The following is a 12297-nucleotide window of genomic DNA, read 5'->3' on the forward strand; positions in this document are numbered from 1 at the left end:
TAGGTAACATTCCACAATTAGTATTTTCTCCTAAATACTGTATTTTTGTGATAAGTTAAAAAGAAATGTTAAATAACAGCTTTGTATCAACAAGGTAAAAAAATTCCATATAATGTAATATGGATTGAGGTGAAGAAATTGGAAGTGAGTAGTTTGACCTGTCCTTTGCTACTAATTTATGGTGCAGAATTTGATGTATAACTTCATTTAATTTGATCATTATCAGAGTGAAGCCAAATAAATTATATTTTTAAAAATAAGATAAAATTTGTTCTGATTTTTTTCCTATTCTTTTTTCAGGCCTAATTCCTCGAGTAATTAAAATCGCTCCTGCTTGTGCCATTATGATCAGTACATATGAATTTGGAAAGGCTTTTTTCCAGAAACAAAATGCTCGAAGGCAGCAATACTAGTAATGCTGTTTCAACTTGAAATAACAACTACAGCCAAATAAGGTGGAGACGTTTAGGCAAGAACTTTGTTCACCATTATTTTCTTACAATGATTTTATGTCTTTCTTTCCTATAATTTAAATAAATAATTTCTACTCTACCTCTAAATCATAATCCTAATTTTAAAGTAAATTTTATCCTATTTTTGGAGATAATGAAAAAGATATTCCAGAAATCACAATCATTGAGCACTCTTATAAGAAAAAATGTAAATTATTCGTTAGCACTGAAAGCAGTTTCTGAGAGTTTAATATTGTATGTTTTGGTGTAAATTAATCTTATTGGGAATATGTCAGATACATCAGAACTTTTTGAATTGTGTGCTGAATGATGTACAGAGTCTAGAGGAAAAAAACCTACGTCTTTTTTCTTTTTTTTTTGAGACAGTCTCACTCTGTTGCCCAAGCTAGAATGCCGTGGCATCAGCCTAGCTCACAGCAACGTCAAACTCCAGGGCTGAAGCAATCCTTCTGCCTCAGTCTCCCGAGTAGCTGGGACTACAGGCATGCGCCACCATGCCTGGCTAATTTTTTCTATATATTTTTAGTTGTCCAGATAATTTCTTTCTATTTTTAGTAGAGGCGGGGTCTCACTCTTGCCCAGGCTCATCTCAAACTTCTGAGCTAAAACAGTCCTCTTGCCTCGGCCTCCCAATGTGCTAGGAATACAAGCGTGAGGCACAGTGCCCAGCCAAAAAACAAGCCTAAGTCTTATGCACATTTAAATCATGTGCATAAGTATTTCAATAAAATAGATAATAGAAAGCAGTCATTACATAGCATTATTCACATTTACAAAACATCTGTTATTTTCTTTAATTCAGATGAACTAGGTTTTTTCCCCCATGTAGCTGTTTTAAGGCCTCACATGTATTAGAATTTCTCAGATTAAGGGTGTGGCTATTTGATCTTTATGAATCAAAACATCATTTGTGTAATGTGTATCCTGCCATTTTTTATGACAAAAGACCTTATATTCCTACTGTTTCTGCAAGAGAGGGAGTTTTTTTTACTTATAGTAATAAAATGTTCACTTTAGTCAAGCTTGGGTATGCAGTGGAAAAACCACATTGTATTTAGATTAGTAAAAAAAAAAGTTTGGGCATAGGAGTGGCCTGCGGTTTTTGGCCATCTTATAATCCAAGTATCAGCATTTGTGGAGTTCTCTTGGTCATTTCTATTGCCTTGTTCTAACAAGGTAGAGATCATTACTACGATAAAAGTCACAAAATACTTCCAAAATGTCCCTTGATTTTATGCTATCTCACATTAGGATGCTAGACCAAGAGACTAAACAAGAAGCTGTTCCCTTGAAGAAACTGCTTTCAGTTACTGTATGTGATTAAATAACCTAGCATATGACTGTACGTGGGAATGAGATAAAAAATGATGGCAGGGCAAGAAATGGTAATTTTTTTATACTTTTGTTAGATTTTCTCAGGTTCTATATCCACTAAGAAAAAGCACTTTATTGCCATCTACGTGTATTTTATGAAAATGTGAAGCGTTTTTTCTCCCCTAAAATGAAGTAGTATATTTAGGTGACAGATCTTCTCTAGTGTCAGTAGGGAAATTAATGCATTTTGTATTATAGTAGAAAAGTGTTTATGTTTCACAAGAAATAAACTACATAGGATTTGTATGTAACCTTTTGTGTTTATTTTATCCTATGTTGATTTACCTTAAATTTGCAACATACATATCCATCTAAGTATAACTATTCATGACTGGTATTGTCATTAAAATATTTTATATCTTCTTAAAATTATCACTGTGCTTCTAAATATTTTAATATAAAATCATTATGTAATGTACTATATACATATATATCAGAGTTTATCTTGAACACTTGTTTAACAGTATTAAATTTAAATTTTACTTTGGTTGTGCTATGCTTATCAATAATTGATTGGTAGAAAAAGGCAGGAAACTTAGTACTGTGCTCTCAAAAAGTAGTCACATATTTCCAGTTAATATAACCTATGAATATGAGAAAGGTTTCCTTCTCTCCCCCAGTACTGCACTTGAGGAAGATTCTTATTTATGAATAAGTTAAGTAATCTAGTTGCCTAGTCATTTTTCTCACACATTTTATTACTAACATGCAATGTAACTGATGAAAAGAAAACTGAATTGAAGCTTTCTCTATACTTAAGTGGTAAAGAAGCATTAATACTTTTAAAATACATTAGCAACCAAAATTACTAGAAATTATTTTAGCATTTTGCCATAATAACTACTTCATTTTTGTATTGAAAGAGTACTTGGATAAACTTTTGTGATGGAATAGCTGAAATACTAAAATTTAAAATTTCTCCCAAAGTTCTGTCTTGTAAAATAATGGAACTATAATTGGTAGTGAGGAATATACCCAAATTTCACTTCAGATCAGTAGACAAATTAAACTTTCAGCCATATGGGCTTTCTAGTCTTTTCAATACACAAGTTGCAGGAATGAGAGTATTTGCCAACAGAGTCTTTACATTGTTCTTGGTAATGTGATGTTTCTGAAAGTTTTTATTCTATTAATATTTAAATTTTCTAACATTCACATTAAATGTAAAAATTTTAAGAACAATTCTTTTGAATATAAGTATTAGATGTTGTGACCTCTAATATAATACAAATCTGACTTTTTTAAAAAGTAGGTATGGAATTAAAATAATTTTTTTTCTGTGAAAACTATTTATGCTTATTTAACCACATATGCCTTTAAATTCTTCCCTCCCTTTGTCTTGCTTTCATTTTTTAATCTATCAAAATTTATTCAGACTTTTTATATGGTAGGTAGTATAAAAAGCACTGGAGATACGAAGACATTTCAGATTATCATTGGCCACAGGAGGTTTCCAAGATGTGATTGACAGAAGTATGCAAAGGGCATTATGGGAAATCTGAGGTGTTCTTTACTCAACCCTGGGGGCAGAGAAGGAGTGGTCCGGAAATCTAAGACTTGGCTTGACCAGCAATCCAATTAAACATGCTCGGAGTCTCAATAAGGCAACAGAATTTAGTCCTTGTGGATTGAGCAAAGTGTACAGGGGAATGTGGTAGATCATCAGATCAGAAATACGGTCAGAGGCCTTGTGTGCCAAAGGAAGAAATAGAAGACAATAGGAAAACAATCTAAAAGTTTTGGTTTATACTGAAGTATACTTTTAAAATGTGCCATAATGACAAAAATAAAATTTTATCTTCCCCTTCCTATCAGTTAAAAAGAACAAATGCTAATGCTAAGTAGAAGCTGCTTTGCTTACAGAAGAGCAAAGTGAACTGATTTAAAATATTTTAAGAACCCTGAGGTTTAAAGCAGGCTTTTGACACTTCAGAGGTAATCCAATGTTAGTTTAGCAAAATCTAGACATTTTACTTAATGGTAACAACAAAGGATTTTAATCAGTTGTAAATTTGAGACACATTTATAACCACTTGAAAACTTGTACATAAAGCTAATAAAAATGACTTAACTGATTTAGTTTACTTTTGTAAGGTTTCTGCCAATCATAATTAGTAACAGCTTGTAATTGGCATTTATCTCTTTAAAACTTACATACATGAGTTCATTTAATGCTGACATCATCCAGGTGCCATCACATAGGCAAAGAAGCTGGTGATGATTCTGTTTTACAGGTGAGAAAATGAACATGACTATTACATAATTAGTAACACTACCACAGAACCACTACTAACCTGTACCACCACTTCAGTAGATGTTTTGTATTCTAAAGTATATCATGTTACTATCTAAAAAGTGTTTAATTTGATACGAGTTGAAATAAGAATTTGTCCAATTCCATCTTTATATTAGAATTTTAGAATTGTAATATTGTTCTAAAATTCTAATATTCTTCATATTTAGAATATTACATTTGTTGAAACAAAAATCAGTGTACAACTTGAATCAGGTAACTTTTTGTCAAGGAAAAAATAAGACCACTAATGCATGGTACAAAATGTTTAATATACATGCAACAAGTATAGTACATCAAGGCAACAAAATACACATGGAAATATTGGCATGTAATTCAGCATTTTTGGGGGGTGTAAACTGTAAACACTACCACCTAAAATTAAAGATTGAGACATATACTGTTTCCTCATGCAAACAATAACAAACTATCTTTAGTGTGAAATGAACTGTGTAGAAACCTTATTTCTTAACAGCAGATGAATTTTATACCAAGAGCTCCAAGAAAGGAGGAAAAGTCATGATCCTCAGATGTTATGTTTAAATCTGCATTTAGCAGCATCTTAAAATGCACAAATTACTGTATACATTAGGTAAATCTGAAAATTTTTATCATTTATGGAATCTTGGATTTCCTTCTACATTATAAAAAATGTATGGGAAAAAATTAACAATTTTTTTAATTACTAAAGGATAGTAAGTGTCAGTTGAGAGTGGACCATGAATGAAAAAGCATTTAAACATTCTGATGGTTCTTAGGAAAGCAGCAATAGTGCTCAAACCAGCCTAAGATTTTCAAAGTTCCTCATCCATTTCCTCACTCCTTCTAAAGTTTCCATTGTCCTCATTTTATACCTTCCTGCTATCCTCAATGCTGATTAAAAACTGCTTTGGATACCTCACTCACAATAAGGTATACTGAATTGAGAATAAAGGTACCATTTCTCAAGAATATTTGCATTTCTACAAGTATTAAAGTCTTACGCTAAAATAATAAAGCTCTAAGTGTATTCTGGCACATCTAAGATAACTTATTTTAAGGGCTTCTAGGCCTCCTTTGTCCCTGAAGTGGCATTGTTTGTACTGTCTTATATATAAGACTGGCCTTGTTACTGTTTATTATCTTAAATTCCAAATTATGATACTAAGTTCTAAATATTACAGAGAACTACCCCACTTGCATTTCTGAAACAAAGAATGAATTCAGTAAGTTCAGCTCTTCTTGCCTCTTCTCAATAAAATAGTTTTAAGAGGAACATTCTTCCTATTACGTCAAAGCTTACTAAGCCTGAGTGTAATGTTTTATTAATAAACAAAATACCCTAGGAAATCCCCAATAAGTACTGTGGCCTCTTTATGTAAACAATATATAAAACTTCTTTGGCACAACTAATCATGTTTTCTTCATATTACTTACTATAGAAAATATACTCCACACATTTTCAATATGGTAGAATTTTTAGGGATGAAAGTAGCTGTTTCAAAAATTGCAAAAAGATTTAAAATACAGATTATAGCTTTTAAAAAAAACTAATTTACCTATAGAAATGTAGGGATTTTTAACATCAGTTTTAAAATGAGATTATGGTATGATTAATGATAGCGGCTATAAAACACAGACACAAATTCATTGTTGTACAAAAAGGAAAAAAGCCAGCACTATATGTCAGACATATTTATTGTTAAATATGGTGATTACCCTACTGATCTTTGTTTAAAAGCTTCTGAAATCCTTAATTGAACTTGAACTCTTTCTTGATAAAATAGTTTTTCAACATTTGTTCTACATTTTGAAATGTTTCCAACTTTTGGGGTATACTTTATCATATTTTTAAATTTATCACCTTTTAAGAAAATCTTGGGAAAACAAGAAGTTTATTCATTTTACCTAAATGGGCTAAAATACAGGTAGTCCCCAGGTTATGGATGACCCAACTTTCAACATTCCATATTTAATGAATGGGCTCCCAAGGCTCCCCTTAAAGATAATTTATAATTAATAATTCAGGAACTAGTTTCTTCCATGCATGTAAAACCTGCATGGCATAAGCAGTTTGTTGGCACAACATCTTTATGCTATGCTAGTGGCTAGTCTCATAGGGAAAGTAGCTGACAGAAACATAAGAACATGAGAATCAGAAGATCCAGAGCCAAGAAAGTTTATGACAAAAGAATTAGCTGATGCCTTTTGTCTCACTGAAGCAGGATTTGCTAAGCTTGAGGAGCTAGGTACTGACATTGAGCAGTTTACAAAGGTTTACCGTGCAGTTAGTGAGAACATCAGCTGCTACAAGGCCATTTATGATGAAAAAAAAAAAAAAGAAAAGAAAAATGCTGTGCAAACAACCCTAGATACCTTTTTCAAGAAATCAACTTCAGTGGTAAGCTCCCCGTCTCCAGCAACAGAATCAAATCCTGATTCTCCTGCACCATTTCCATCATCTGCTGATTAATGTCACCTGCCTTCTTGCTTCAAAAATGCCCCTTCCACTAAGCAAGACATTAAGACATTGATGCAATATTAGGTGATCGTTAACCTTTAATACTTTTTTTGAAATTTCTCCTATCACCTATTTAAACTTTTTGTATGAGTTTGTTTTTATGTTCTGTTTTGTTTGAATTAAAAAGAGCACAATAGTTTCTGTAACCTCTTACTACACTACAGGGATATTGTTAGATTACAGTATGACACTGTATTATTATTATTACCACATATGAGCCATTATAGTATTGTTATTATTACTACCATATACGTGCTGTTAATCAGGGATCCAAGTTACATGCAAATCCTACCTAAAGACTTTCTCAGGAACGTTATCTCATCTGTAACCCAGGAACTGCCTGTACTATAATGGCCTAACAAATTACGTCAGTAACTGCCTAAACAGGCACATTCCTATAAAATTTATAAAATATTAAGTGGAATGTTGATACCAAATGATAAATGTTAAAGAAAAACTGAATAAACCACTGTGAAAATGCAGCTGAGAACCTTCCCCAGATATTAAAAACAAGGTATTTAAACATTAGAACTTATGAGAAATTAATGAAAAAATGAAATTAATAATTCATCCTTTTTTTGAAAATCTAACCACTGAATAAAAGTGAAAAAATATTTAGCTTAAGTCTCTAGAATAAAACCTTAAACTCAGTCTCTGGCCACTAAGATACATTTAAACATATAAAAATCAGCTGAATAATAAATATGTACAGTTTGCAATGAATTATTAATTTGGAGGGTCTTTGAAAGTTTTTTTAAGCTCATTCATTTTTAAACTTCCTCAATGATAAATGTAAGAATTTTTAAAATGAAAAATGCCAGGATCATTATTATGTTTTTCACCCAGAAGTTTACATGGAGTGGATTGAAGTCTCTAAGCAATAGAATTCCGGACACACAGCAGAACAATGTAAAATTTCAAAAGTCTTCCCAGCAGTCAAACTTATGTAAACAGAACATTTACAACATAAAAACATTTGGCTTTTACGTAAAATTTTTCAGGATGGAGTTAGGCCTGGACTTGCCATGTCTGTTATAGGACTTGCAAGGTAGTCGTTAGATTTTAGGCTTGTTAGAGACTTGTAACTTGCCACTGATGTTAGAGACCCACAGAGACCAAGTAATGAAGGAGTATCTTCTTTACCTGAAAAGTAGGATAAAATAACAAAGAATTAATAGCCCTTCAAAATTGATACCAATAAGATCCTAAAACCATTAGGAAACTTCCATACTTATAAGGTATTGCACATAGATCTAGCTGTGAAGTCAAAGATCTCAACATGTTTGATCTTTCAGCAGTTTCAGTATCACCCATAAAAAAAAAAAAAAAACATTACACAAGATTATTTGTGCTTCTTATAAAAAGTCTAATATATGGAAGTTTGAGATAACCATGTTTTAGAGCAAAAATGAAATGTTTATGGAATAGTATTCAGCCACAAAAAAGAATAAAATAGTCTGTTGCAGCAACGTGGATAGCCCTGGAAGCCATTATCTTAAGTGAAATCAGACAGACAGAGGACAAATGCCACATGTTCTCACTTATATTTGGGAGCTAAATAATATGTACATGTGAATGTAGAAGATGGAATGATAGACAGTGGAGACTTAGAAGGGGGGGGGAGATGATAAATTATCGGTATGTTACTTGGTGATGGGTACCCTAAAAGCCCTGACTTCACTGCTATGCAGTCTATGCATGGAACAAAATTACACTTGTACCCTATAAATTTATACCAATAAAATATAAAGTGTTTAATTTTTTTGGCAAACATGTTCACATTAAGTTAGTAAAGGATAATAAAAATCTAAATAACAGTAACAGTGCCCAGACCACAGAAATACCAGGAAATCCACAGTTTGGTATGGTAATACATTAGAAGATTGATCCTGGTCAGATCAGACTGCCCCAACTAAATAGGAAGATTTGATGTGTTCACTTAAGAAATCTTCACTAAATGAACATTTATTTAGTATCTACTATGCATCAGGAACTTTGCTAAGTGCTGAACTTCAGTAGACCCATAAAGGAGGAATGGTAGAAGCCAAGGTTTCCACAGCCAAGGTAAAACAAGTCCTTTCCAGAACTAAGTTTATACCCAGTGTGCAAATACCAGCTGTAAGTGGTTTGCTTGGGGCTGTGAAAGGCCGAGGTCTTTGAAAATTGGCAGGTTTCCAAAGAAGGTGGAAAACTGGGGTTTTACTCACAGTTACAGAAGTATATGCTGAGCCGCATATCAAATGTTTCTGAATATTATATATTGTTTCAAACAGCCCTTCTGAAGTGTTCCCATAGTCCTTTGTACTTACTCCACCTTGTCATACTGTATGGTAACCGTGGGGATGCTCCCTCCTTTATTAGACTATAAACTCTTAGAGAAAGGACATGGACTTTGTTGTCTCCATTATTATATTGCCAGTGTCTAGCACACAGTAGATGCTCATTAAATAATAATTGATGAACAGTGATTCAGTGGAACTGCATTGGGACTCAAGAAAGCTCTTATGTCCTTTTTAGCTGTGTGACCTTGGGTAAGGCATCTTCTCTGAGCCTATTCTCTCCTTTGAAATGGGAACAGACACCAGAGCATGACTGGCTATGCCATCTAACTTCATAGTTTGCTGACCAGTAGAATATAGGAAAATATAACTGTTTAGAAAAGATATGGAATAGTATTTGTTACATTCAGGTTTTAAATGTTTACCATATTCTGTTAGGATCAAAAGGTATATATGCTCTAAACACCCTTTTAATGTTTAAGCTTAGAGACTCATTTTAGGCCAAAATGAGCTCTCTGGAGTTCTTGCTAAATTTCCAGGGATTCAACTGTTCTGAATAGTTTCTCCATTTCTACTTCATTATGGACCCTGAATCTTTTAAAAAGATTTACTGCTAACTATGTATAAGTAAAACCTATAAGTATCCCCGTTTTGTAGATGGGGATAAGTACGTGCCCAAGAAGGCCATAAACACAGTAAGAAAAAATAATTGAAATAAAAGCCCTCTGAATTCAGAGACTGCATTCTTGGTCACACTCCTGTATAGAAGGGAGTCCCTGAAGTCTTTGACATAGGGAATTACATGTTTAGTTTGTATTTTAAATACTCTGGGGCTCTGCGAAACATGATTTTGAAGTACGTAAATAAATAAAGAATAATAAACTGGACGTGGGGAAATTAGTCACTGGCTATGGCAGTTGCCTGAACCAGGTTGGTAGTAGAAGGGATACAGACAAAGAACAGAGTAGAAATCTTTAGAAAGTCAAACTGGTAGGAGCTGGTGATAGCAAAATGTTAGGTGGGAGGAGCCATGAATGACTCAGTAGGGTTTTTAGAATTGATAAGTGAATGGTGAGATCACCAACTCTTAAGGAAGAGAAATTTGGAATGGGAAGGAAGAAGTCAATGGGAACAGAGAGGCAGTGAATATGTATCCTAATTTTAAGGAATATTTAAAGAGATTCCTTATCCCCTATCATAAACCCATAAATATAGGAAACATTTTATATGAAGCTGTTATGTAAGGACCATGTCACCTCTTGTTTGAGAAAAGGGGTGGTTATCACTTTAGGCAATAGAATTTCAAACAATTGGAACCAATGGGTATTACAGTTGTGTCTGGCTAGGAGAGAGTTGTTTTTGCATGTACATATGTGAACTTGGTCACAAGTATTCATGACGGTATCACTTTAACCAAGTGCCGAGTTTATATGCTGCCTAAAATGCCTTTAAAAACATAATTTGGCCCTAAAATGAAAAGCTGTTAGTTTGCAGAAAAGCATGAAAATAGACAGCTGGACATAAATTTCATTACTGAAGCAAACATTTGTCATTAGAGGAATTACTGCAATTCCTGTCTTCTTATAAAATAACATTGAATGCTTATAAGAAAAAGAAATCTCTAAGAAAGGAAAATACCCTGCAAGCAGATGAAGCTTTGTGACATATTTAGAAGGAGTACTTATTACATGCCAAGCATGTAACTGAGGTAGGAAAAATTCCCCAGAATAGATGAAAGAAATTTTGAAACAACAAGCAATTGGTGACTGAATCATGCATCATGCAGGATTTCTGTTAAGATATTAGTCAATTTGTCACAGAATTCCTGTGGCCTTTGAAGAGAAGATGTTTAAACTTCCAGAAACACTTGATTTGAGGAAGAAAATGAAACTATAAGTTGGGCAAATTGGAAGTGGCTGCATAAAAACGTGTAGGATGTTTGTTGGTAGCTTGAAAGAAAATTCCTGTAACAGTCGAGTACTATTTGAAGAAATGGTTCACTGTTCACACAGAGGATGGTATTGTGAGGAAAAACATGCTCACTGTCAGAAGAGAGAGTCTCTGAACATATGAAGTTCTAGGAATACTCTGAGCAACTGAATTCACTTTTATTTTCCTTATATAGGCACATAGGAATGAAATACAATTTTTAAATCTATGATTAAAGTCTAAAAGAAGCAGTGAACAATCTGAAGATTAAATTAAGAAAACAATTCCATTTACCATAGCATCTAAAAGAATAACATACTTAGGAATAAATATAACCACAGAAGTGCAAGAGTTCTACACTGAAAACTGTAAAATACTGCTGAAATTAAAGAAGATCTAAATAAATGGAAAAGCATCCTATCTTTCCAAGGATTGGAACACAGTATTGTTAAGATGGAAATACTCCCCAAATATCTGTATATTCAATGCAATCCCCATCAAAATTCTAACTGCCCTTTTTTCAGAAATGACAAGCTGATTCTAGAATTCACATGGAAATGCAAAGGACCCAAAGAGCACAATTTTGAAAACAAAGTTGTGGGATTCAACCTGATTTCAAAACTAACTACAAAGCTAAAGTAATCAAGACAATGTGGTACTGGCATAAGGATAGTGTGGTAATGGCATAAACACATAGACCAATGGGACAGATTGAGAATCCATTAAACCACAACTTGATAAGAGGAAAAAAAAAAAAAAAAAAAGAACTGAGAATCCAGAAATAAGTCCATACATGTATGGTCAATGGATTTCAATAGGGTTCCAAGACCATTTAACTGGGGGGGAGACAATAATCTTTTCAGCAAATGACATGGAACAACTATGTATCCACACACAAAAGGATTAACTCAAAATGGATCAAAGACCTATAAATATAAAAGCTAAAACTATAAAACTCTTAGAAGGATGGGTATAAATCTGCATGACCCATAGATAAGTCAACAGTTTCTTAGATATGATACCAAAAGCACAAGCAACCAAAAGAAAAAATAGATTAATGGGTCTTTATCAAAATTAAAAATTTTGAGAGTCAAAGGACACTAGTAAGAAAGTAAAAAGATATCACTCAGAATGGAATAAAATATTTGCAATTCACATATCATAAGGATTTGGTATCCAGAATATACATAAAGAATTATTACACTTCATCAGTACAAAAGACAATGTAATTTTAAAATGGTCAAAGGATTTGAATGAACATTTCTCCAAAGATGATATACAAATGGCCAAAAAGCACATGGAAAGATGCTCAACATCATTACTCATTAGGGAAATGCAAATCAAGACCACAATGAGATACTACTTCACACCACTAAGATGGCTATAATCAAAATGTCAGACAATAACAAGTGTTGGTAAGGGTGTAGAGAAATTGAAACCCTCATACAT

At 33.1% G+C, this 12297-nt stretch overlaps 2 protein-coding genes across 8 annotated transcripts in view; one reads left to right on the forward strand and one right to left on the reverse strand.

Moving 5' to 3' along the window:
• The window catches only part of SLC25A40 (solute carrier family 25 member 40), a 43041-nt gene extending 41062 nt beyond the window's left edge, over nt 1-1979 (forward strand). Inside the window, exon 12 of the mRNA XM_069461917.1 lies at nt 301-1979. Within this exon, the coding sequence (XP_069318018.1) occupies nt 301-413 (113 nt within the window). The 3' untranslated portion in view covers nt 414-1979. The remainder of the gene's footprint in view (nt 1-300) is intronic.
• A 5658-nt stretch (nt 1980-7637) lies between these two features.
• RUNDC3B (RUN domain containing 3B) overlaps nt 7638-12297 on the reverse strand; it is a 116313-nt gene continuing 111653 nt past the window's right edge. For all 7 annotated transcript variants that reach the window (XM_069462048.1, XM_069462051.1, XM_069462049.1 and 4 more), the window contains one exon: nt 7638-7783. In XM_069462048.1, the coding sequence (XP_069318149.1) occupies nt 7638-7783 (146 nt within the window). The remainder of the gene's footprint in view (nt 7784-12297) is intronic.

The sequence above is a fragment of the Eulemur rufifrons genome, chromosome 29 (assembly GCF_041146395.1).
Source record: "Eulemur rufifrons isolate Redbay chromosome 29, OSU_ERuf_1, whole genome shotgun sequence".
Taxonomy (NCBI): domain Eukaryota; kingdom Metazoa; phylum Chordata; class Mammalia; order Primates; family Lemuridae; genus Eulemur; species Eulemur rufifrons.